This window comes from Lutjanus erythropterus, chromosome 16, assembly GCF_056507025.1.
Source record: "Lutjanus erythropterus isolate fLutEry1 chromosome 16, fLutEry1.hap2, whole genome shotgun sequence".
NCBI lineage: Eukaryota > Metazoa > Chordata > Actinopteri > Lutjaniformes > Lutjanidae > Lutjanus > Lutjanus erythropterus.
This window is the reverse complement of record NC_139332.1, coordinates 24,165,563-24,193,413: the sequence shown is the minus strand read 5'-3', so window position 1 is coordinate 24,193,413 and position 27,851 is coordinate 24,165,563. Positions and strand designations below refer to the sequence as shown.

General features: G+C 40.9%; 1 protein-coding gene across 6 annotated transcripts in view; it reads left to right on the top strand.

The window, feature by feature from the left end:
- The window catches only part of LOC146313145 (RNA-binding motif, single-stranded-interacting protein 3), a 400,986-nt gene extending 373,666 nt beyond the window's left edge, over positions 1-27,320 (top strand). For 3 of the 6 annotated variants that reach the window (XM_084738573.1, XM_084738570.1, XM_084738571.1), the window contains exons 13-16: positions 8,481-8,591; positions 20,860-20,949; positions 23,591-23,715; positions 25,229-27,320. In XM_084738573.1, the coding sequence (XP_084594699.1) occupies positions 8,481-8,591; positions 20,860-20,949; positions 23,591-23,715; positions 25,229-25,232 (330 nt within the window). In that variant the 3' untranslated portion in view covers positions 25,233-27,320. Of the gene's footprint in view, positions 1-8,480; positions 8,592-20,859; positions 20,950-23,590; positions 23,720-25,228 lie in introns of those variants that run through there. The other 3 variants (XM_084738572.1, XM_084738575.1, XM_084738576.1) reach the window with 2 other exon arrangements.
- Positions 27,321-27,851: the final 531 nt, after the last annotated feature.

Below are 27,851 nucleotides of genomic sequence, written 5' to 3'. Positions count from 1 at the left end.
GGACTTGTCAGGCCACAGCACACTTTAACACTTTGCATCAGTCAGTCTCAGATTATCTCCGGCCTCAGGGACGTGGGCAGTCTTTCTGGATGTTGTTGGCTTTTGCTTTGCATTGTAGACTTTTAACTTGCATTTGCAGAAAGTAGTTTTCCAAAGTGCATTCCACATTTTTCCCAGTCTTTTGTTGCCTCTGTCCGAACTTTATTGAAACATGCTGTAGGCATGAAATTCAGAATGAGTGTATATTTATGAAAAACAATAAAGGTCATTCGTTTGAACATTAAATATCTTCTCTTTGTACTGTATTCAATTGAATACAGTTCAAAAATGATTTGCAAATCATTGTATTCTGTTTTTGTTTAACACAATGTCCCAACTTTTTTAGAATTGGGGTTATAATACTTTGGATCGCTCTTTTACTCACAAACATGCTCATACTTATTTGTGCACAACAAAGCAGCTGCCCTGCCATGAACAGTCTCAATCATGGCCCATTAGGGACATATGTCCCCATATTTTTACCTGTAATTGTAGCCTGCAGCACCTCTTGTCCTGCTTGATTATTTTTGAAAAAGCTGATTTCAACACTAAGATTTTATTTAACAAGTTACTGTAATTCAATCAATGTAATCCAACGTATTGCACTTGATTGACAGACAAATGAATCGATAAGTGGAAGGCGACCGATCCATCATCCTTTTTGTTTTCATTTCATTGTGGAGGACAAACATCTTTGCCAGAGGTGAAAAATCTTTCATCAGTATCTGCCTCCACATGTTAATCTGTTAACATACATTAATGTGGCCCCTCAGCTGCTTGATTTCCACAGTAATGATCCCACTTTTCCCCGTAGGCTCTTGTCATGTTTGCAATTAAGCTTTTCAGCACCCTTAAAAAAATGAGATTTCAAATTCAAACATGATGGCGAAGGCCACAGTAAGCTGCAATCTGCATCAATGTCAAATTGTGAGGCGTCGTTCATTGTTATTCATCAGTGTGTACTACTTTTTCTCTGCTCATCTTCTGTTGGGTAAAATGAGCAGTTCGCCCTCTTGCCTTGAGTCTGTGACACGCTGTGTGTTGTGGACAGTCTGTGTTGGTAATAGTAGGGCAGCCCTGGTAGTCTGTTAGCCCCAAGGAGGGATTCACGCTGTGGATTAGAGTGAAAGACCCGGGATGCAGCCTCCCTTTTTGGGGCTTACCCAAATAGAAAAGTGCCTTAGGCCACCTGGATACTGTGGCCACAGTTGAGGCGAAGCTATGGGTCGCCATTTTAAGTCTTAGAGCAGCAATACAGAACAAAATAAACAGGAGCACCTACACACACATTCAGGTCATGTAGGAATATATAAGTATAGATGAGAGACAAAAGAATATAGACCCTTTTAGTGCCGACGTCATGATGGTGTAGAAAAAAGTAAGTAAGTTTAGAAATCTGTATCATAGGCAAAGTATTGGTATGGAAAGTCTTTGATCAATACCCAGTCCTAACAATAACACAGAGAAGAGACGACTCCTTGGTGTATGCGTCAGTGCATATCACACATGACAGACATAACAAAATGGAAATTTACATTATGGACAAGACGTAACAAGTCAGACCACAGAGAAAAGATGTAGTTCAGTTCGCTTTGCACAAAAACAGACAGTGGAAATTTATATTTTGACTACATTTCATAGCCTGTACTTTTCACTTCTTACTTGAGTAAAACAGTTGAATCAGTCCTTTTACTTCTACCAGAGTCTTTTTTACACAAGTATCTGTACTTCTACTTGAGTAAAGAATGTGCTGCCACCTCTGCTGTGGATACAGTTTCACTGCCTGCAGTTTATACCCTTCAGGTGGGCAAGCCTGTAGTATTAGGGGTCCCTGGCATTTTCTACCGTATACAGTTACCAGTCAATCATCAGCAGATGTTCTGTAACACCAGGCTTTCCAGACCAATAATGACTGACTGAATAAGATTAGTCTGTGTGTGTGTTTCACTGGAGATGGAGAAATATCTATGCAATACTTAAATCCTGTGATGTGGAGCTGCAGCACCTCTGCAAGTATCCTGCAGTGTGTGTGTGTGTGTGTGTCACATTTACCCCAACACAAAACTGAACAACACACACATAAGCATCAGCATCCAAACCGCAGAACCTCACATGGAGAAACCAACTGTCAAACACACAGAGGAATGTGTTGAGTCAAGCACGGCTCTTCTTTCATGTGGACGACACAAGTGATGCTTTGTTTTAGTGGAAGACTCTGGAATACAGCCTCGGTCATTGTTTGACGTGCTTGAGGCTTTTAATGTGCCTCTGCGGCTTTTTTTTTTCACCAAAATTTCATATTTCACCTGTCAAGAAAACAACATTCATGCCCAATTCTTATTTTTTTTCATCTGAATTTTAGTGATTTTATGTGTCCGACTCTGAACAGTGGACAACGCTGGTTTCAATAACCAGATGCCGTCTGGCCAATATTGAAACATCATGGCCTGCGAGATGAGGATCAGTGTGTGAGGTTCGCTGAGTGGCCTCAGGCTGTTTTCAGTCAGAGCGAGGGCATTGCCACTGCCTGAAGGTAGTGATATATCAGCACTGTTTGAAGCAACAGTGTAGATAGGCAATAATGTTGGATATTATAACCTGCAGCAGCAATAGAGATGAGCAAAATGTTCAGCGGCGGGGATGCTCTGATCCATTTTTTTTTTAGGGCTGATACTGATCACAGTTTTAAATTCATCAGAATCAGACAATCTGATTTACAGGATTTAACAGAGAGCTTCTGCAGAAGACATCCTGTAAAAAAAGTTTTCCTCAATTTGTAAGGTGTCTTTTCACTCTGAACTGATACACTGCTAGTTAATTTGGAAGATCACTGCCTGTTTACTTTGAGCAAAGACTTCTTCATCATTGTACGCTTACGCCGCTCAAAGGTTCCTCTTGTGCTAAAGGAGCTAAAAAGTCGCTCAAAATGGCGTTCTGAGAAGGATCGTTCCGAGTTCTTGTGGTGCTGACACAAATGGCAGGATCCTCCCACTGTTCTTAGTATTCAGTGGTCACTGTTCTGTTCTTACCCACATTTCCACTGAAAGTGCACAGAACTTTTAGTTGCAGGAACTTGTCAAGGAACTAAAAGGTTCCTTCAACATGTGGCTGCATTTCCATCAGATTCTAAAGACTTGATGAGGCAAAGGTTTAAGGGGGTCAGCATCTTGGGAGACATACCGTCATGCCATACTGTTTCTTATGAGCTAACTAATGAATCAGCCTTGGTGCTCTGCCTCTGCACTGCTAGAGACTGATTGCCAGGTGGAAATCATGACATTATTGTTTGAAATTGGTCGGTACTACCATGTGTTTTATTTTGTTGTAACAGGAAGGAACGGATTTTGCGCAATTTTGCTAGAAACATACAAAGCAATGCATTTTGTTGTTTGTGTTTTTAGCATGTAGTGATAAATAAGCGTGCAATATGCTCAGGGATGTAACCTTAAAAGGGTTAAAAAGACATTTTTCATTCCATCTCGATTTTAAGCTCGATACTTCAAACGGAACCGTGCTGCCTGCCTGCCTGCATCTCGAGTCTATGGCTCGACAGGAATGTAAAGCACTTCACACGGTGGAGATCCTTCAGCTGTAACAGATCGGGCAGTAAAAACTCTCACTATCTGTGTGACATTTATGTATTTGCCTTACCCATTTTACAATTGTTATTTCTGATCGGCAACTCTGAAGACCAAGTAATGAATATCAGCTGATAGCGATCGGCGCTCCATCAGTCTGAGTGTTGCTATTTACTTGTAATGAGCGTCCATTAAAAAACACGGCTGGCTGTAAGGTTTTTTACAAGATTTCTTATTTACTGTACATTGTCTCCGGTCGTTGAGTGTGTATCAGTCTATTTAACAACCAGGGGGGCTGATATCATCTGTCTCCTGTCTAGAGCAGGATCAATACCATCTTAACCAAGATGGGTTTTTTCACATACACACACACAGGGACACACACACACCAAAATATATGCATACATTGAGGAGATCTGTAAGCATCATCTCATACATTTGGAACAGGTCTGTAGCATCCATTATCTTGTTCTTTCTCCGTCTTTCCCTCACAGAGGACAAATCAAAAACATATATTGTCTATTTGTGTCAGTCTCTTTCTCATTTTCTCTCCGTGGACAGACACACAACGCGACAGTCACCCGCGCACACACACACACACACACACTAAAACCCACTCTCTCACAGACACTCAGTCTCACAAACACAGAAAATCGAAATCACAAATCGGCTTAACTCTCCCTGACACGTCTGTGAATTAAGCCTTTCCGTTGCTCTCCCTTTCCCATTATAAAGGCATTGTCAGAGGCTGAATCGGTAACAGGTAGCCCACAGCTCCTGCTGCTTCCCTCTCGCTCTTCTCTTTCTCTTTCCTCCTTCCCTCCTCGCCTCCTCTCTTCGTCTTCCTGCCTCTTTGTCTTCTCTCGCTCTCTCCCTGTGTGTCCCTCAGCCCTCGTCTCTCTAATTCTGTCCCCTCCCTCTCCCTGTCCGTCTCTCCTCACTTGCGTCTTCCTCATGACCTCCATCAGCTCTCTCCTTAATCATCCCCCGTCCTGTCCTCACGCAGTCTTTTCTGTCTGTCTCCTCATTTCCCCCCCCTCCTTTTTTCTTTTTTTGTCCGTCACAGCCAGTGGTGAAACGGAACTAAGTACTAGGTATTGTCATTTTTTGCTACTCTAAACTTCAGCTTCAGTACATTTCACAGAGAAATATTGGGCTTTTTGCACGTCTGCATTTATGTGACAGCTATAGACACCAGTTGCAAGATTACAAGGTTCATTTATTTGTCATTTTACAGCACTGGGTTGTGTAGCTGTCCCCTTTATGCTGCTCACAAAAACAAATTATATACAATTACATATAGTGAGTGGGTGAATAAATGATAAGCCACATGAAGCTCATTTGCAGGTTCAGATTTTCCACACAAAACAGATAAGAGATGAGATCAGTTTGAATACTTATTGCTATTAGTTTTGCATTGGAGTATTTCTTTATACTAGTGAGTAAGGGGTGTGCTTTATGTTGCACCAGCTATAGGGCACATCCACACAGGTGTGAATGCAGGGGAGTGACCATCACCTGCCAACACTATACTGTTGGTTCAGGTAGCTACTTTGCCAGTTTAAATTCACCAAGATTGAACTCTACAAGTATTGGCCAACTCAGGCTGTCTGAGGGGCAGGGGTACAAATAAAAAGGGCAGCAGCTGCATGCAATGGGACGCCAGCGAGCCAAAAGTCGTGATGCATTTATGGTGAAACAGTTCCAATCTCTGATTTAGATTAAAACTGTTTTATTATGTGATTTAAAGTACAAAAACCAGCACACCTCTGTAATGAAAACACAGGGAACTATTAGCTATTTAGCCATTTAAAGGCACATAGAGGTCAGGCAGTTTCAGTAGGGCAAAGAGTTTTCTCCACTGGAAGGGCATCCAGTTTGCACTCAGGTTTATACATCATAGGGGGATCAAAGAAGGCACTTTTGTGGTATTTTTTCATATAGTTGTTGAAACAAACTGTTGGACCATGAAATTAATGTTAATTTTACTACTAAAAGCCTTCTCTAATGTTGTTTCAGACTGCAGACAAAATGTAACCAACATTAATGTTGCTAGTCGTTCCCTTTGAGTTATCAGTATAATATGCACACATAAAGAAACATGTTTCAGAATTAATGGTATTCATGCAATTTAGAATGAGAGAGAAATCTGATTATATGCTGATCTAACACTACTTTTCATTTAGCTTGATGTTATATATGATGTTAGATTTTGTAGTTCTAAATTAAGTCAAGGCTAATTTGAGGTACATTTTGAGGTGCTAAATCTTTCCCATTTTCATTATTATTATTATTATTAAACAGCAATTTAAGTGTTGTGTTAGATATATCAAACATATTTCAGATCACCTCTTACTGATAGTTACTGAGTATATATATTTAATTTTGACTGCTTTGAAAAATGAAGTAGTTAGTGCCTTTTTCAGGCCTGATCAGTTCTGCAGTCACTCGTTTAAGGATTCATACAGCCACAGAATTCACCAGTAAGATAAGGCGATTATCTATCGTTGAGGTTGTCAAAGTGCGGCCCGCAGGCCAGTGGTGGCCCTCTGAAACATTTTATGTGGCCCCATGTTATATTTTAATCATTCATGATCCATTTTAATACTTTCACTTCCTAGTCAAGATGTCAAGGAAATTGGCTACAGAGCAAACTGCTAGCTAGCCAGTTAACTAACATTTTCCTAACAATAGCTAACTCAAGATGTGATTTTCACAGGTGCCTCAGCAACATCTTTTAACCATCCTCAAAATTTGGTTTTCTTTACAACATAGTTCAGTGCCAGCCCAACGCTAGTTCTGCATTTTGGTGGACAACTCAGCAGTTTAATTGAGATTAAAAAGCCATAAGGGGGGGAAAAAAATGCTTTATGGTTGAGAAGAGGAGGTTTCAGGAAAAATGGATCAACCCTTACTTTGTCAGACCTCAGGGGCCACAGATAAAGTGATCTGTCTTCTCAGCAAACAGTGAATTCAGTGCTCAAGGAATTTATTTCATGTTAAACCCCATTATAAGCACCATCACAAATCCTGCAACAGGTTCATGGTTTTTCCTTTGTGGCCCTCAATCATATGCTGGATTCCTAAATTGGCACTCCTTCACCATAACTTTAAGAACCTCTGGTATACAGCCTGAGAGGTGAAAACCAGTGCAAAAAAAAACTATGCAACCTATGCAACTACAGTGCATCTTCCACCACCAATCTCAGCATTCCACTCAGTTTCTTCCTTTTTGTGCTGAGGTGAAACTCAGACGAGGATCACATGAGGTTTGCATATCGAGTGGCAGAGGGAGGAGAGAGAGAGCTAGCTGTGTTGTGAATGCAGCGAGTAGACAAGCAGAGCGATTCTGACAGGCTGTGTCTGCACAGTTTGTTCTCCAATAGGCCCACACAGAGTCACCAGTGGGGTGCGCACATGCACATGCACATGCACACTCCCAAACATACTTCATTGCAGATGCACACTCGTATACACACACATAGACACCGTCAGTCTCTTTCACACTCGTGCGCGGACGCTGTTACGCACAGTGTGTTGCAGGCTTACATACAAACACTCATAGACACCCTCTCAAACACACACACACACACACACACACGCACAGAGTGAGAAGAGCGGCGAGCAGAGGAAAAGGGCTTGGTTTTGAACGTGTTCCTCCCGAGGCTTCAGTGCTGGGGAAATGGAGCTATCATGACAAGGGATGAAAGAGCAACAATGGTTTCATCACTTTCCCTCATGTTCCACTGCACCGTGAAAAAGAAGCTTCTAGCGTTCTCATCCGCCCGTTAGGGAAAACATGCCGCGCATTATACCGGGAGGGGAGTGAGTGAGTGAGTGAGTGAGAGACAGGGAGGGAGGAACAGAGAGAAAGCATCCTCTCTCAGCGATCAATGAACCGCACAAACCCATAATGTTGATACATCAGCAGCAGATATTGATGATTCTGATGGAACAAAGACAATAGTGTGTATTGATCTTGAAAATGTCCCCGTGTTTTGTTGCTGTTTATTGACACTGTCGCTCCTCCCGTCTTCTTCTTCTTCTCTGGCTGCGTTGTCCTCGTGTCACCCTCACTTGGGCCCCACCCACCTCTCCTCCTCTGTTTTTATCGATTTTATGATTTTGTGGGATTCCATCGCTTCCCCCCAAACTTTTCACTCTTCGGTCCTCTTGCTTACTTCTTCTTCTACTTGTCTTGTTCTTTCAAACACTAAAATTCTGGCTGACCGCATTTAACAACCACAACCCCAAGTCTCCATCCTCCTTCACACGATATCCTCTTTGTTATACACTCTTATACAGGAGAGTTACTTTAAAAATGTACTTAATAAATTAATCCAAACACCATCCTGGCCACCAGCATCACCACCTACAGTCCCAACATATTTCCTAAAATATCTTTCTTGAAATTGTTTCTTTAAATTAGATGTTGAGCTTGTGATGGATCATAGTGTTGTTTTTCCTCTGTTCTGATTTAAAGACTAAATGTTGTTGAAATTTTCAACAGTGATGCGTTTTTTTTTTTCACTAGAAATCATGATAGGAATTTGGAAAGATTGTAAGATTAACTGGTTTCACTGAGACCAGAGTTGTGAAGTCAGATGGTAGTATATCATTCTTTATTTTAAGACGTATTTTAAAATCCTGCAAATAATTTTTTCCAAAAGCATCTGTAATCTGATTATGGTGCTTTGTTTTTTGTTGTTGTTTTTTTTATTTGCATGGACTCCAGGAGGATGATCAACCACTTTGTAGAAGCTAATAGGAATCAGAATTAGTAATAAAAGAGTATGAGTAGAGTATCTTCATCATTGACCTTTCGTCTCACCTTCTCCTCGTCTTTTCTCTCGTTTCCACCAGGGTGCAGTGATCACGCCAGCCATGGACCACACTATGTCCATGCAGCCTGCCAGCATGATGGGCCCTATCACCCAGCAGATGAACCATCTGTCCCTGGGCACTACAGGAAGTGTGAGTGGCTGTGCTACAATGAATCACACGCATTACACAAACATCCAAACACCCAAACACACACCCTCTCGTCTAGTTGCGCAGGTGAAAAGAAGCTCCAAAGGAAAGCTGATACGCTCACACCCATCTAGTCCGTCTTCAGTTATTACTGCGCGATCACAGCAGTGAGCTTCACAGGCAGGAAGGTGGTGGACTTTCCCCCTGGGTTTTGCCTTTCAGGCTGCATAAAAGCGGCTCTGTCTGACACGATAGGTGGATGTACTACTCAGAGCTGAAAAAGAAAACAGCTCCACCTTGTTATCTGTGTTTTTTTTGGGGGGGAAACACATAATTGAATCTAGATTTTTATTTACAGTTGACAATGTGCACAGTATTTTCCTAAAACTGTTTTTTTATTCTGCCACCAGCAGTTGCTCATAGCAACCAGTTTAACTCACATTATAGATTTTAACAGTTTATTTATAGTTTGTTCCAACCAAACAATCTGAACTAGACATTTAGCACATGACAACACTTCACTATGTTGTTTTGAAACATTTTATTAATGAAAATAGATCCCGAACCATAGTGGGCCTGTATATACTATGACCTCCTGTTAGGGTATTTATGTCAGCTGTTAAAGTTATAGTCATCCAATAATTAAATAAACTGTTTTAGCTGATAAATAAACATAATTTATGGTGCTGTTGCTGCCACATTGCCCCATTAGGTGTATTTGTTCTTTATGTGTGGCGAGCCAGAGAGCAAACGGTTTTGTGAGAGCAGCAAAACTGTTGTTTTTGAAAGGCTGAATGCCAACAAATATGGATTGAATCTTTTGCTCAATACATTCTGACTTTTGGACAACAATGAAGTGGAGTTACTGAAAATGCTCGTATGTTCAGCCTTGACACTCTGGCTGTGATGAGCCTGTGTGAAGCACAGCGCCACTAGCTTATAAACGGATGTGAATTTTGCAGACATAGTACATAAATCTGTCCGTGACTGTTGACCCCATGTGTTCCCAGCAAAACTACATCTACATCTGGATTATATATTTTATTTTGTTGGTAACTTTTTGTATAATCACAGTATTACACTTGAGGGTGAGCTTTATCATCATTATTAGCACAGCAGTGATGCTTCTGGACCTCAGTGCGAGCGCCTCAGTCCTGTCCGCACTCTGCTGTGTGACCGTGCACATACTTACAGTCATCTTTTATCTACTCCATAAAGAGCCCGTCCTCTGTTTAGGTACCCGTCTTTTATTAGTTTTGTGTTTGTTGATTTGTGATTTGTTAATGTAGTTTTTATGTGATCGGTTTATTGCTAACAAGGCTAGCCATTATACCAGCTGTCTGAGGCTGATTTGTTGCTAGGGCAACATTCATTGTTCTCGCTAATTTAATGTTGTGTTAACTGCTGTGTATTTTACTTTTTTAAAAACTTTTACTATGGATGTTATCTAAGTTGATGACTGTGTTGTACTTCCTATGGGGACCTAATGTTAATTAACACAGTGTAATCAACCATATTCAGCTACCTAATAACACTGGCAACGTATTTTGACATTAATTTTAATGCAGGCATGATTTGTACATGTTTTATTATATGATAGTATATATTACTTTAATTGAATACATATAAATATACTTTATTTTGCCTTTTAGTATATGGTTTCCAGCGGTATCCAACTACCTCACTACCCAGGCAGTTGGATACCCACCTACACTCACACCCAAATAGGTTTAATACCTGAACTCCCAACCAGTCAGTCAGAACAGAAGAAGCTTCTTGGATGAGAGGCGAAACATGTACACAGTGTCAGGTTTATCTTTTATGAATTTACATATCTGGTTGTAGTGTTTTTTTAATATTTTGCAGTCTCCATTTGAGCCAATGTCTGTTTAGGGAGGTCGTAAAACTCGTACAGGATATGAACCCATGACCTCTTGCACCCAAAGCAAAAATCATACCCCTGAACGTAACGGCACCAATGAATGCTCGTACACTACAAATCTATTCAGAGAAAGGTGCACTTTAAACATGTTTGTGGTTAGATGTTTTGCTGTTGTTCTTTTTCGTTACAAGATTCCTGCAATGAAAAGCATCTAAAAAACAACATCTGCTCTTCAGGGTTGAAACAGAAAATTAAATGTTGAGGAAGAAAAACGGCAGGTGTCCATTGTGATGAGTCAGGAGGACCAAGCGGAGGCTTTTTATCTTCAGAGAACATTGTTCACTTAGTTCAAAAACAAAGTACACATTGAGTAAGAGATGGATTTTACATTTCCTGTCAAGAAAGCCAAACCTTCTTAGGCTGTCGCCACATGTGCTCCGCCATGGAGCTGCCATATCATTTGTTTTACACTGCATGCATTCGCCGCCAGATATTGTGAGAGCATATTTCCTCCCTGATCTTCCACATTAAACAGATTTCCTGTGAAGCTTAACAGCGTGACTGAGCTCTCTATTCTCCACCTTCCTCACTTTCACCCTCTAATTTCTGCTCCTTTCTCACACTTTCTGTCTCCCTCACTCTCTAAATCACACATCAAATATATCACTCCATCAGTTTTCTTTATTCCACACACACACTCGCTTACAGTTGCCGCCCCCCTAAACCAGGAACTCCCCCCTGTTTCAGGATCAAGTCGACTTAGAGGTGTCACACAGCTCTGAAGCCTGACTTCCTGCCCTAACCCTGCTGCCCCGGGGGCAGGCGAGCAGGCAGCTTTGCTGCAGCACCACGTTTGATCTGTGTGTGTGTGTATTTGTGTGTGTGTGTGTGATTGAAACAGTGCTGTATTGTACAGTTACCCATGTGTTTCCAGGTGAGCTGTCAGCGACTGTGACGCCATGTTGGCTCTGTCAGGAATGCCCCCACCCTAATCTGCCCCAGCTGTGCTAACAGCCAGGATTAGAGACAGGCTAATCTATGATGATGGCTTCTGATGTTTGATGGCTTGTATTATAGTAGAAAGTGGGTTAAGGCACTCTTTCTCCTTTTTTCATTTCTTTTTTACTCTCCCTGCCTCTCCCCTTTCTGCCTGTTTAGCTTTCCTCAGGCAATGTGCTGTGTAGCATAACTTCTCTATGGCTGAGCTGCACACACGGCACGCCACGCTTGATCATCTATGAGACATGTTTCCTATAACTCTCATTCTTAATCCAGATGTGAAAGCCCTTTCATTCTGCCTGATTGAGAAAGCCTGTCAACAGGGGGTTAGGAACTAAGATCTGCGTAGTAAACTGAACTTGATGCCACAAACTCATAGAGCACATTCCTCATGTGTGCACGCATGTGGTGAGCTTGTTTTGATTGCCCCCGTCGGTCACGTGACTTAACGCTCGCCACAGACGAGCACCTGCCATGAGCAACATCTCCAAAGTCAACAGCTCTGGCCGCCGAAGGAGAAGCCACACCTCAGAATACTCTCGGCCGTTCCGGGACTCTCTGTGGCTGTTTGTGTATGGCTGTGGCTTTCTTCTCCTCTCCAAGAAAAGAACCAAATGTTCCCGGTCCGCCCAAGCTGTGACACTGGTGCGGTGACCGTAGCTTTCCGAGAACTTGGTGCTATTTTGCAGCGAGGATCAGCGTGGAGGGTTAAAGCCTGTTAAAAAGGAGTGGTGAGGAAAATGAGGAAGCATGGATCTGGGCTGTCTGATCTGGTCACTGCTTTGGAATTCAGCTTCTTTGCCAGAAAATGTTCTGTTCTCAACAACTCGTGTAGTCACCCTCAGCTCAGTTTGGTGACTGGACAAGTTGATTACAGAATGCTAAAGAACCTCAGGCTCGCTGTTTATGGATGGCACACATAAACATGCCATCCATGCTCCTCACGGGTTTAATTTACCATGTTTGATACATTCGCCTGTTACTGATTTATTTACTATCTCCGAGCTCTCACCACTCAACAGCAGTCTGTCATGTCTCGTGTTAGTCGCTGTGCATGTGACATGCACATGCTGTCATCTTAGCATCTGTGTGTGTTTGCACGCATGTCACTGTCTGCGTACGTGTGTGAGCCGCAACAGTGTTTGACATGACAAGAGGTGACCTTCCCTCTGCGTTCTCCATCCTATTCCTGTCATGGCATGTAGAACCCAGGTCTCTGTTGTCATGGTGACAGTGGTGATTGACAGCTTCTCTGTCCCTGGAAGACAGATTTGTGTGAAGCGCTTTCCTCTATTATCTGGGCTGTTTCCCTTGGTTTTCTGTGGGGAAGTCTAAGTACAGTGTGTTATTCTGCATTACCATAACCGTGCATGGCTATGTTTAACCTCTACTCACCCGGGGTAAGTTGACTGAGCACGCACTCTTCTTGTCTTGTAGCTTCTCCTTCAAAGACTAACACATGTTGACATGCTGAGTCCCAGTCCCACTGAGCACTCAGGTCCTTGCAGGACCTTGAAGGTGATTGTTCAGGGAGGAACACTCTTTTTATGGCATTTTTTTTGAGTTTTGCAATGCATTTTTAATGTGTTAAAGGGCTCGTAGCCAAGAGCTCTGGTACAACTGATGTGCGGCTCTTGAATGAATTTTAATGTTGTGAATTTGAAGTTTGTGCCCCAGCTATAAAGTTTTTTTTATGTGTTCAGAATCTAAATTGTGCTCTGAATATGACCTTAATTCTCAGTCTCAATTATATGTTCTTGATTTGTATGCACAATAAATGCATCAGTTTACTACAGTAAGCACCAGGTTCTGCTGTGCAGTCAAATTTGCCTCAAACTCTGGATCTTGATTGTAAAGAACAGCAGTACTCCCATACAAAGTTTACTGTTTAGTGCATAGTTTGGGTCTTTAAAAGCAGGTACCACGCTCTTGAAATTCAGGATTAATATCATAATCAGAGCAGAATTTAGGTTCAGAAAAAAAACTAAGTTGGTGGTGCTCCAGTCACTATTTTTATATCAACAATGAATCAAATGACTGTTGTAAATCGGGTCACTTGTAGTGACGCTCACACAGAGAATAACGCAGTTTGCCTCACTGGTTTTACAGCCCACAACTGTACTGTTTGGTTTAGTCTCAACACACTGATGAAACTCTTTTCCAGCTGCAGCAGTTAGCTGTTTTCCGCAAAAAATACAATAGATATACCAGCACCAAATGACAGAGACACAAAAGGAGAAATCTGCAATATATTTACTGTAATTTATCATAAAATGACTGTGACACACTCTAAAAAAAATGTTCTATAGCACAACTAGAGGTAAAAAACTCTGCAGGATACCTTTAAGAGTTAAGTAGTAATTAGTAAAATGATATACAGTAAAAGCCTGCTGATAAGAATGTGCTTAAAGAAGTGATTAAAAAGATGACACTGATTTTACTAGTATAAATCTCAGCAGGTGGGGTGTTAACAAAGCCTTGGGGCCAAGATATGGAAGGCTTTTCGTGGTGAAGTGGTACAGCACTGTGATTCACAGCCGCTGGTGTGCAACTCCAACAGCTTCCATCGTGTCGGAGCCCCACAGCTAAGATCAATAGTCATCAGAGCCCATCCCCACTCTGCTCTGCCATTAATAACCCACACTGAGTAGCTGGATGCTCTTGCCTTGACCAACTGTTATCCTCCACCTTGCTCACGATGCGACAGAACAGCATGTCGACACACAGGGGATGGATGGATGTGGAGTGACAGACATGGAGGCGGATGATTTATATGAACATTTAAACATGTTAACGTGCTGTGCTGCATCCCACCGGTGCCACAGCTACAATTTCTACAGGAATTCTTGTTGATGTGGAAAATTGAAAGCACAAAGTGCCCCATCACGCTGTAAAAACAACTGTTTGCTTTAAATTTAAAAAGTTAGTGTCTGGTCTGCCTTAGATTTTTAAATCAGCTGAATTTGATGAGACAAGTTGAGATAGTTTTGTAGTAATTCACAACAAATAAACTTTTCAAGTCAAATAAACTTGGTATTAATTCAGTTGTACTTGAGAAAACGTGTTTGTATACAACATGTTGAAGTTGAACCAACAACCAACCGTTTTCACTAGATTTTTGTTTTGTTTTTCATTTTAAATCAAGCCCTTCAATTCTGAAACAAACTAAACAAAGTTTTGAAGACCTTCAATCTTTTGTTCTGAAAATGTACTTTTATTCACCAAACTTTCTGCACAGTGAGCCGTCAACCCGTTTTGTCATTATTGGGTTGCTTGAAAATTAAATGTTTGCACTTGAAAATAATTTATTAAACCACTATTCACTTCACTTTAAAGTGAACTTTTTAGTTACTTTTTTTGGGGGGTGGGGTCTAAAATTCAAAGATTCAGGTTTATCTAAGAAAACTAGATTATGTCAACAAAACATTAGTTGATGAAACTTTTTCAAATCTTAAAAGTTTGAGTTGGGCACAAAAATTAAAAATGTGTTGAAGTAAGGTGAGTTTTCTCAACTTTATTCTTACAGCGTTCACTCCAGCATTCAATTCAAAGACAATATGTGAAACTGCTCACAGTGAACTTATTAAAGTTCAAGAATTCAATACTAACCTTCATCAATTTTATTATCACTGACAGGGGATCATATGCCTCTATGTGTGTGTGTGTGTGTGTGTGTGTGTGTGTGTGTGTGTGTGTGTGTGTGTGTGTGTGTGTGTGTGATCAGCAGACCTGCGGATTCTGTCTAATAATGCATAATACTGAATCAAGCAAACTTTTTTTGTACACATTCACAGCTGTATGAAGGACATCTGTGGTTCAGGATTTTGGATTTTTTTTTTTAGCTGTTTATGTTTTCAGGTCATCTGAGTCTCGTGAGGGTGATATCTCTGATATCTCAGGAGGTATAAACATCCACTCGGACTCAGGGATGAAGTGATTAGATTTTGATGCTCTCAAAATCATTCCTTTGTACTCCTCTATAAAAATAGTCAGTAAGTGAAGACAGCATGTTTGCCACTGGAAATTAATTACTGGAATCATACATGTATAGTGATTACTTCCATTTGATCAAAAATACACCTAATAACTTTTATTGCATTCCTTCAGAGTTACAGGTCAATACAGGGGTAAGTTCCACATTAAATACCTTCACTACATACATTATATGAGTCTGGACAGACATGGATGTAAACTATAACTCGACTGGTTGGTGGAGACATACAACTGTGAGGCAGTAATAAGTATTTCTTCCACTGCTCTGTTTTATCTGACTGTTTACAGCTGACTTCACTCTTTAACAGCTGCTAAGGGTAGCAAGTGATCAGCAACTGCTTCATTTTTCAAATCTTGCTTCAGCTCGGGACACCGTATGTGGGGATCACGTTAATGCCGGCAGAACTTTGCAAATCTCTGCTGGTTGCATCTGATAGTCATGTTGATATTCTAGTAGGTAGTTCACCATCTTTTACTTGGTTAGGGTAACTCATGTTTATAGGTTTTAAAGTGTTCTGAAAATAAATATTAGAAATTTTAAGTTTAATTAGCTTAAATAAATCTTGTACATTTTCATTAAGTTGATGAGGAAAGATTAGTTTATTCAACGAAATTCCTGTGTGATTTTTTTACAGTGCGTCCTTGTACCCACCAAACATAATTAATTTTACACAGTGCAGCGGCCCAAACCGCTGTGGTACCCACGCGGCTCTGTCTATGATATGGATTTTCGAGCTCGCATTGCTGCATTGCGGTCTGACTTTATACTGTAGTTATGGGTGGATGTCATGGAGAGTGATGGCGGAGAAGAGACTTAAGGAGTCTACTCACACCGTCCTCGTTAAGGAACTATTCAGGCCTCCCGTTCATCAAACATACGCACACGCCATCTGTTCCAGGCGCAGGTGTGTGCGTGCGCGCGCGTGCATATACATGTGTGGCTGCGTGTGTGTGACTGTGTGAGTGAAACACCATTTATTGCCAATTAGGGATGCTTTATATTGCCCAAACCTGTCCCCTGACTATGGACGGGGAAGTATTAAAAGAGTTGAAATTGGACAAAAATCATCTTTATCACCATAGCAACCCAATTCACAGTAGCCAGGCTTGACATCCCCCTGACTTTCCGCAGCAGCGACTGCAGACATATGCCCCGCTCAACCTGCCACATTAAATAGGTTAACTAATGGTTATGGTAGGAGAAGAAATCTTATCTTATTAAATTTTCTTGTTAAATCTAATTTAAATTCCTCTTGCAGTCCTGCGGAGAAATATAACATTTCAAATGGACATTCTCCCTTTGACAGGGAGATTTTGATATTGCTAATTATCTCCTGCTTCCCTTCATTTGCTTTCATGCAGCCCTCATAGGTGAGTTGGCTGAATAAGTTAATGGGGAAGGAGAGGCGAAGACAAAAAGTCCTGGGGAAAATTGGTATGCATGGTTTCGATTCACCAGGGAGAAGGTCACTTCAACAATCTGATAGGCCCTTTTAGACGATAGCAGGTTGAGAGAGAGCGCGAGCGGGTGACAGGAAGGTGAGAGGGAAGAAGGGATGACACACGGAGGTAATGTGGTAATGTGTCAGGAAGTCTGGATATGCCGCCTCACCCCCGTCCTGAGTGTGACAGCCCTGGAGGTGTGATAACCTTAAATGCACACGCGCGCGCAGACCCACACAGTCATACGAACGCACACTAACATCCATCCCAGGGCATCCTCCTGGCCATGTGTAGCGACGGTGGGGGAGTTAATCACCCATGTCCATGGCCTTTAGCTGCTCTCATTAGCGGTGAGCGGTGGAGCCGTACCCGATCCATTAGCAACGCTGCCGGTAATGACACTTCACCAGCACCGCCGGGCCCACGGCCAAGAAAGGCTCCGCAGCCCGGCACAGCCCCTCCATTACTGCCTCCTACTGCATACTGCCGCCACGCTTTTTAGCACTGAGAGGAGAAGGAAAAAATAAGTCAGAAAGAAAGGGATTGTACTTCCCTTTTTTTTTTCTTCCACAGTCCGGAAAAGCAGCAGGAAGGCGAAGAGAGGCGGAGAGGCTGCCTGGTGGCTTTTATCTGGGATCACATCCGTTTGGCGGTGTACTGCAGCATTATCGTTCCAAGCCTCTTTGTCTTTGTCTGTCTCTCACAGGGACTCACACACTGAGACAAGCATGTATGTTCCCAACACACAGCTGCACACAGAGGAACACATACAGTACGTCCACACATGCACAGTTGGGCAGACAAATAGTGATAAGTCATCTTTTCATGCACAGGCATGCGTTAATTAAAAAGAAGCACACACACTGACAAATCAGGCTTACACTGACACGTGTTCACCACCATCACACCAAGCTCGGGAGGGTTATTTTAAAAATATATTTATACTTGTTAAAAAAAAATGTAGTCAGTAAACTTAATGCTGACAAATAAATGTAGCTTCACTTGTAAAAATGGACAAGCTGTCCAAATACAGACCTAAATGGCAAACAAACCACAAGTGGATCAGGCCTGTCAGTGAGTCCAAAGCAAACTGCACAGTTTGAGTATTTTCTGTCTCCTCTGGTCTGTGTAGGTAGCATTAGCAGATGGTCTGTGTAGCTAGCATTAGCGGTTGGTCTTTGTAGCTAACGTTAACAGTCATCTGTGTAGCTAACATTGGCAGAAGGTCTGTGTAGCTAACATTAGGGGTTGGTCTGTGTAGCCAATGTTAGCAGGCAGTCTATGTGGCTAACGTTAGTGGTTGTCTCTGTAGCTAACATTAGCAGTTGGTCTGTGTAGCTAACATTAGTGGTTGTCTCTGTAGCTAACATTAGCAGTTGGTCTGTGTAGCTAACATTAGCAGTTGGTCTGTGTAGCTAACATTAGCGGTTGTCTCTGTAGCTAACATTAGGGGTTGGTCTGTGTAGCCAATGTTAGCAGGCAGTCTACGTAGCTAACGTTAGTGGTTGTCTCTGTAGCTAACATTAGCAGTTGGTCTCTGTAGCTAACATTAGCAGTTGGTCTCTGTAGCTAACATTAGGGGTTGGTCTTCCCTGTCAATGTTTTTTTTTTCAAATCAGACTGAATTTTTGGATGACGACAAATTTTCACAGCTGTAAGCAGAACTGTCATGTTGTCCACTATTATGTTGTTCCTCTTTTCCGATTTAAAGGCAAAATCATTTCTGTTTCCACCCAGTGAAAGCATTTTTTCATTAGAGGCCGTGATAATTGACAGTAGATTTAGCCGGTTTCACAAACAGCAGGATGGTGCTGTGATACTTGTATGTGTAAACACACATGTATCTGTAATCTGACTGCATTTTTTTTCTGTAACTTTAATGGATTACAGTTACTTTTTTGTATCCTAATTGAGTAATTCTGTTACACGTATTCTGTTACTCCCCATCACACACACAAACACACACAAACACACACACACACACACAAGATTCATTCACAGCAAGTCCCAGAGAAAGCCTCACACAAAGTGCTGTGTCCTCATTCATATTGCATGTGAAAGCCCCGTGGCTGTCATGTAACTGAACTTATGTCACGTCTGTAAAATGGCCATCACGGTGTGAGCTAGCACCCAGTTAAAAGCCAGGGCAGGCATGACTAAAGGAATATAGGCCACAGGCAACAGACCTCCTGCTTCCCCTCTCCTCACACTCCTTTCATTTCTTTCAGCTTTCTTTATTTTTTCTTTTTTTTTTTTTTAACTTCTCAGCTGTGGCCGGGTGCATTCGCCTGCCTGTGAAGTTTTGGTTGAACAGCGAGACATTTCTTCCTCCTCCTACTCTTCTGTCTACCTCGCATGCATCTCTTCTGCTCTGTTGAGGGTGCACACATATTCTTTTAGCGCCCTCCAAAGGAGGCTGAGGGTGCAGCAAGCTCCCCTTCCCACTGCTTTCAGAGATAATCGCAGTGAATGAGACTTTCAGGGAACAGTGATATCAGTGTGAAGCCTTTCTTGTCCCATTTTGGAGTAGAGCTGCAACGATTAGTTGATTATTGACAATTGACTGCACTATTAATGTATGCTGACTGTACAATATCAGTATTCACTCAGGCGAAATCTCATTTAAACTGTGTAAAAGCATTATTTCCTGTGTGCCATGATATGTAATTCATCTGTTGTGTCTGCTTCTTTTTTATATATATTGTTCCTACTTTTTATATTTCCTCCTGTTTATATTGTTTTTATTTTTATACCTCTTCTTATTTATATTGCTTGTTTACTTATTTATTGTTTTTGTTGATGCTTCTTTCCACTTTTCTATCCACTTTGCTGCCAACTATTTTTAGATGATCAGTTAATTGCTTTTAAGCAAAAATGTCAAACACTGATTCCATCTTCATAAATGTGAGAATTAGCTGCTTTGCTTTGTTGTTAATGACAGTAAAAGGTCACGTGTTTGGGTTCTGGACTCTTCGTTGGACTAAAAAAGCGATTTGAAGACGTCACTTTGGGCTCTGGGAAGTTGTGATGAGCTTTTTTTTTTTTGACATTTTCTAGACTAAAGCCAGAGGTTTTCAAAGCGGAAAGCGGGCCTCACCAGGGGGGCTCAGTGAATGAAAGAGAAAAAATATTACATTAGTTATTAAATAAGTTATCATAAGGAGATAACATAGAATAGTCTAAATGTGTGTGATTTGATTTCAGAGATAGTTCAGGGATGAAGTAATGGGGAATTTTACTGTTTTTCCCAGAGTCAGAAACTAATAAATGCCTTTGACAGACCTTTTCTTGTACGTGGTGTTATTGTCTGAAGTTTTATACAACAGTAATATGAGGCTAACCGGGCTGATTTTCTGTGTATACGGGGTTAAATAGCCTAATCGTGATCCCAGAGACATCCAGAAATTGAGTGAAGCTAAGCACATAAAATAACGGGGCACAGTCTCAGACTCTGAAAACCCCTGAACTAAGTGGTTAATCGATTAAGCGATTAATAGTGAAAATAATCACGTGATTAGTGAACGATCACTAGTTGGAGCCCTTTTTCAGACGAGGATTTGCAGGGTTCTTATATGTGCTGGAAATCCTTGAAAAAACTTGGATTTTAATCTGATGTTTTCAAGGTTTGAAAAGAAGTTTTTGGAGAAAGTCCGTGAAACGGGTTGAAATTGTTTTCGTGTTGCTTTGGTAATAAATCGTGTTCTGATTGTGAAGACGATTCCACTGCAGACTTGCACAACAACATCTGATTTAAGGTGTTGAAGAAATAAAATGGGGCCTGATCATTTTGAGCATTGAATAGGGCTTGAATTTGACTTTTAAAAAGGTTTAGAAACCCTGAACTTGGTATGTAATGTCACAAAGGTGTGTGTTACATGTAGTTTCTGTGCATTGTGATGTTTTATGTGCAGAGATTTATATATATATATGTGTGTGTTTTTGTTTGTGTTTCAGTACATGACTGCTGCAGCTGCCGCGGCGCCTATGCAAGGGACCTACATTCCCCAGTACACTCCTGTGCCTCCAACAGCCGTCCCTGTCGAAGTAAGACCCACAAACACGTTACCTACCAATAAAAAAAATCTGTCCGTGTTTACCCAAAGGAGGACATCATTACTCCTGACAGCCCACTCACTTACGCCCACAAGCACTCACTTCATCCATTTGTAAACCTGCTCGCCACATCAACAGATGAAAACAGTCATTAAACAGACAGATTACATTTGTAACACGCTGTAAATTGCTCTTATTCCCTCTAAACTAAGAGCCTCGCGCCACAACCACCACCTCCAGAACTGTGAGGATGAAAACTGCAAGCGAAGCAGGATGAGTCAGAAGTTTTATAGTATTTGGGAAAGACATTTGAAGTGCGGTGCAGACTTTGTCACTTCTTCTGCGGCTGTCTCAGCTCCTGGCAGGTTCGGGCAGTCCAGCCTGAGAAATTATGAACGTGGAAAGCGGGCGGGCAGGCGGGCGGGCCGGTGAGGAGAGCAGGCCGGCTGTCTGGCGGCTGACAGTGCAGTCGTATTCAGATGGACTATCAGTCGTGTATCAGATGACAGCAGCTGAAGTGAGACACAGTGCCGGCGGTGCTGTCTCTCCCTCTCTCTCTCTCCATCTCACACCCCCCCACACACACAACAGCCGGTCCAGGCTGGTAGGTAGCTGGAACACACACACATCCGTCAGCCACGGAGGTCTGGTTAGCCCACCAGCCACAGACAATGACAGTTTCCCCTGACAGACCCATTAGTCGCTCCTCCCCACTCTTATGTCCCCCTCCTCAGAAAGTTCCTCGTGAAGGAGTGGGACGGAGGAGAGAGATGTAGTGGTAGTGTAGCCCCTGGCGCCTCTTACCTATTTCATCCTGGCCGTCGTCCTCTCAATGCCAGCGTCAGCAGCAGGGTGTATATCACTGTATCAGCCGGTGTCTGGAGGGCTGATGTATGGACAGGACGCCGTATCCTTGAGAGCTTGTTAAAGGTGATTGAGACGACTCAGTGATGGGGACTAACGGTAATGCTGGGCGCACAAAAACGCTAAGAGATTGTTGTGATTAATTCAGTGCACTTGGCCTTCTTTAAAGTTGTTTTTACCTCAAAAACTTTCCAAGCAATTTAGCTTATTTTGTACTTTTTTTATTATGCATACTTTTTTGACTCATGTACATTCTTGAAATGGGGTCTTTACGGTGGTTCCAAGGGGTCCCCAGCAGAAAAACAGGGGAATTTTATTCACACTGTGCTTCCATCGATAAATACAGAAACTAAGAACAGCCTTACTTGCAATTCTTGAGATTGCGAGTTAATTATGTTGTTATCACGAAATAACAAAGCTTATTTTGTCAAGAAAATAAAATCAATTAACAAATTATCTCAAGAAAACAATCTTTGTTATCTCCATGCATCTATACCGTTAATCTGTTATCACAAGAAAGATTTGTTTTGTTGAGATAATAAAATAATAATAAGTTATCACGAAGAAGAAATAATCCACCTGTCCTCACAAGCAAATAAACTTTGTTATTCTGAGTTAACAATAATAATAATTAACCTGTTATCACAGCAAAACAAGATTTGTTATCTCAGAATAATGAAATAATTAACCTGGTATCACAATTTTTTTTATCTCGAGATAAAGAAATAATTCACTTCTGATCTTGAGAAAACAGCATTAAAAACAGATTGCAAGCACAGCCACTCTTGGCCTCCATACATTCATTATTTTAAGTGTAGCATTTTCCTATTATGACATTTGAGATATTCGGTTATTTTGGTTTTAGAAGCATCCATTGTATACGGTATGTATGTCATTTTATTTTATATATTTTTTTTTTATCTCCTGTAGTTTTTAAGTTACCTTTCATGCATCAGTTTTAATTGTGTTTATTTTTCAGTATACATGTAGTTCAACTTTCACGGCTCATGCTCTGTGAAGCACATTGTTCATCCACCTGGAACGAAACGCGCTATAGAGATAAAATTCTGCTTGCTTGCTAGAGATGCACGCTCGAAAGAAAAGCCTTCTTCTAGTACTTTAGTGAAGCTGTGTCACGCTTGAGTGAAATGTTAAGATTCAAAACAGCTATTTTTGTCTGACTGCACCTTTACTGTGCATTCACGGAAAAATGTCTTACTGTCTCCAGCATTATTCTATATGCATTTCTGACACACAGTACATCGGCATCTTTAGATGAAAAGTTTAATATTTTAAATGAAGTTATGTGCGTGTGAGAAATGTTTATCTACACGGTTGAGTGATGAAGCTGTCAGTCTGAGAAGTTAATAATCACAACAGTTTTATTAGGCAAACTTTTCTATCACATCAAAGCTGCAGTGTTTATCGCATTATATATTATTGTTATTTATTCCTTTTAAAGTCTAAAATTACAAGTTTGTCTGAAAGGGCTTTAAAGTCTGCACAATACATATAACCCTCTACAGTTAGCTCCTTAATCTGGGGAAGAAAAAGCTCCTTTGAAAAGGAAAAATATATATAAAACAGCAACGGAGGACGAAGCCCCTCTCCAGGACAGTGGGGACGTGCAATAGTACAGTCAGTACAAGTAAAAGAAGACTTTTACTCCACTCAGTCACACACTTTTCTGCAGGAGGTGCTAAGCATTGCAGAGAGATGCTTGTTAAAGTTCAGATCTGACACATCTCCTCCCCGCCTGTGTCCTCAGGGAGTGGTGACGGACGCCTCCCCCCAGACAGTGGCTCCCTCGTCACAGGAGGTGGCGGGCCAGCAGCAACAGATCCAGGTGGACAGTGCTGCCGACCATGTTCCTGCTTACTCATACCAGTCCAAGTAAGTCGAGCAGTGACGCAGGACAGTTTCCATCGCCCATTTTAATATGGTATTCACTCCTCTTCTAACGGTGCTTTGTTTTGTTATTTATTGTTATTCTTTTGTAAATTAATTATCTATCTGTCTCTATAAATCGTAAGCATTAGGGGTAAGTGATATGGTGATATGAATTGTTGCACATTTGTTTACCATCAAAGATTTAGCCATATGATTTATACCAAGGTATTTATCCCTTTAATATCTCTGTGTGCATTACTGTAGATCATGGTTGACGACATTGTAAATCAATGAGGAGGTCAGCTTCATGGTCATATTGGATTTTTACCTCAACCAAGGAGGTTGTTTTTTATTAGTGCTTTTTTTTTGTCCACCTCTCCGTCTGTCAGCAGGATTATGGAAAAACTTACTGGCCTGACACTTGTGTAGCGTGGGCATATACACTTATTCACGGCTGCAACACACAATTATTTGTCAGTTATCTTTTAATCTGTTGATTATTTTCTCAATCATTTGACTGGTTGTTGTTTTGTCCATAAAATGTCACCAAAGCCCAAGGTGACGTCCTCAAATGTCTTATTTTGTCCACAAGACAAAGAGATTCGGTTAACCGTCATAGAGGAGTAAAGAAACTTGAGCAGAAATTAAATTTAGAAATTGAAATCAGAAAAACACTGAAAACACTTAATCAATTATCAAAATACTTGGCAATTAATTTAATAGTCAATTAAGAATTGATTCATCATTGCAGCTCTGCTCCTTACTTTTCACTTAACATGGAAAGATGAGTATTTGTACAGAGGAATTAAGGACAGGCAATAAAAAAACCTCCCTCCTCTGATTTCTTTTCCCATACGCCTGACCCTAATACCAAAAGTTAGACTTGATTCTGAACATATCAACTCAGTTTTGTGCTCTACCCATAATGCCTGGCACTAATGCTCCTCCGTACTTTTGGCCTTGGCAGAGGTCTGCCTTTCTAGTTCTATATATTTTTTTGCATCCATGTCATGAAGTACTTTTTATCCATACTCCCCTCTCCTAGCAAACACCGTCATTTTTTGTCAGGTCATTTTGTCGTCTAACAAATAAACTCTGTCACAAACAGTGACCTGTACAGTCTGTGAATTATTTGGTGAGCTGAAGGGATGTTATCACACACAGTATTTTAGGAGATGGTTTGTACTTTTCAGTTAAGCAGCACAAAACAAAAATACTCATCTGTAAACTATATAAAATGAGAGTACTTAGTGATGCTGTGATGCCACTATAAAATGATGAAATTATTCCTGGCTGCTGTTGTCATTTGTTTGTCATTTTGGCAGCACTTTTTACTTTTCTGACCTGATCAGAACTGTTTAACGTGCTTCATTTCACTTCAGTCTCCTGACTGGGCTGTCAGCTGTCAGCGCTATTGCTTTTCTGTGTTTGTAATATTGTGCTTTGATTACCCCCCTCCCTTCTCTCTTTCTCTCTCTGTCTGTCTTTCTCTCTCTGTTTTCTCCTCTTTCATCAGATAGCAACGGCCTGAGCGAATGTTCCTGTGACAGCGTTGCCTTGAGACAGAAGGTGGCTGCACTGTGAATGTGAGGAAAAGAGAAAAGAAAGAGATTGCTTCCAGATTGCCCAGGCACCAAAAAAGAGACACTTTTTTCATTTCCTACCTGGCCTACGAGAAAAAAAAAAAAAAGAAAAAAACGCAAGACGGAGGTAAAGAGTGCTGAGGAAGGGGATGGGGAAATTGCTGGGCACAGTGCAAAGAAGTGAAATTGTTTAGTCTGGGAACCTGCCTGAAGGGCTGGGCTGAAGCTTGAAAAGTTTCTCAAAGAAAAATCTCAACCAGTTAAAAAAAAAGAAGAAAAAAACATAAAAAATGACAAAAAAAAAAAAAGGTTGAATGCGCAGGTAGGTGATGAAGTTTATTTTGTAATTAGAAAAGGGGAGTCAAGTTTGAGATACACACAGAGATTGTCTTCCTCAGATATTAAGCTACAATTTCTTTTCACTCTTTTTTATGTTCTAGTGTTAAATTTTAGTTTTCTAGATATATTCAAAAACAAAGTGTTTTTTCTTTCTTGAATCTTCATGGCCTTAATTTGAAGGGCGCCAGAAACTTTTTACAGAGTTAAAGTCTGACGTCTGGTTAGGAGAAAAAAAAACAAAAAAAAAACAAAAAAAAAAAGCAAATGAAATCAGTTTCTTGGACCACTTGGAGGGTACAAGACACTGGATGAGTTGTTCTAAAGAGGAAAAAAGAATCTATCACATAAGCTGTACAGATTTAATAGAGAAGAGCTTTTTTTTCGTTTCTTCATTAGAAGAAAACTTTGATAATTATTATGTCAGAGGTAACTAAGTGTCAGAAGAAAACAAAATGTCTGTTGGGGGGAAAAAAGACTTGGGGGAGGAGAGTGGGGAGGCGGAGTGGGGGGGGGAGCTTTGAAGAGATTTTTCACAATGAGGAAAAAAATGAAAACATAAGAAAAAACATGCTGCATTGTGGATGCAGTCTGTTGCAAATGCTGAACTTGTTTTTTATTATCATAATTATTATTTTACATGGCAAAGTTGCTGTCAATGACATTAGTGCTTTTTATCTGCCACATTTTACCTTTTTTATGAGCTTTAAGATGTTTTTAGCCCGCTTTGCTTGTCACACTGCAAAAAGAATTAAAAAAAAAGAAGAAGAAAAAAAAATTATAAAATGAACACAAAAAAAAAAACTACGGAAAAAATTCTGGCAGTGAAATAAAAATTCAGTAGATTCAGTAGGAGCTTACGGTTTAAACCAATCAGTGCAAAAGCAATAGAAGAAATTGTTGACAATTTCTGTAGTCTTTCCTAGTTGTGGATCAAATGCAGCCCATGGATGGCCATTTTTATACCAAAGATGAAGAGACACTCTGAAGCAGAGTTTTTTTTTTTGTTTTTGTTTTGTTTTGTTTTCCTTTTCATTTTTCAGTTTGATTTAGTTGTTGTTGATGTTGTTGTTGTTGATGATGTTAATGTTGATATTGTTGTTGTTGTTGTTGCTGTTGTCGTTGTTTTTTATTTGACCTTGATGGCCGGACCAGTCCTTACTATCCTTCTTGACATCTTCTTTTCACCGGGTTTAAGCTAGTTTTCCACGGTTGTTCAGGCTGTCACACACTCACACAAACACACACACACACACACACACACATCTAAACATGCACACACACTTACTGTACAAGTTCATACGCACACATCAAACAGTATTTAACGTGTGATGCAACCAGTCCTACCAAAAGTCCTTTTTCTTCTTCTTCTTCTCTACTTGTCTTTTAATTTCTTTACATGTCTAGTCACTTCTACGATGCTTTCACACACCGTGGGTGCATTCCACCTCCGTCTCTCTCAGATCCTGCAGGGAAAACTTTAGGAAACAGTTTGGGGAATGTTGCTCGCTACGCTCCGTGGTCGCCGACGCATCGCTTCCAGCTTTCGTCCTCTCAGTGATCTCTGTCGTCAGTCTCTTTATCTTGTTGACTCAACCATAACTAACTCAACCATTCCTCAGCGCTCCGAGTTTCGGTGTTGAAGTGGGAATCTCCCTGCTGCTGCTTGACCTCATGATAAACTCATGTCACCAAACCTGGGTCATTTTTTTTGAGTATTTATCCACACAGAATACCAGATGAGTGATGTTTGCTGTGTATTTTACATCAGGTAAGTTCTTAATCACAAAAATTTTCTGAAACTGATTGCATAAACTTTATGGCACTTCATAGTACTGACTTAACTTTATAAATAATAACTGTGGAGAAGAAATAGGGATACTTAGGGTCCCCCTGCACTCAAAAATATGTCAAAAATATGTTAAAAATATCTTCTTCTTCCTACAGTTGAATTTTTGAGCTTCACTGTACATAATGATGTAGGTTCAGAGTTTGACGCTTGAATGCTGTTTTCACATTCATTTGCTAAAAGTGGAAAGTTTCTTGGTGCTCACTGAAATTCTGGTTTTCAGTGGCAGGCCTGTGAGCATGACATGTGACATCACAAATAATTTGTCAATCCAGGTCCAATTTGCAACTCGTACAGATGTGATGTAGAGACCAGAAGCTGTCGGTGCACAGACACTGGGACTGGACTGGAGCAGCAGAAAAACTTAAGTA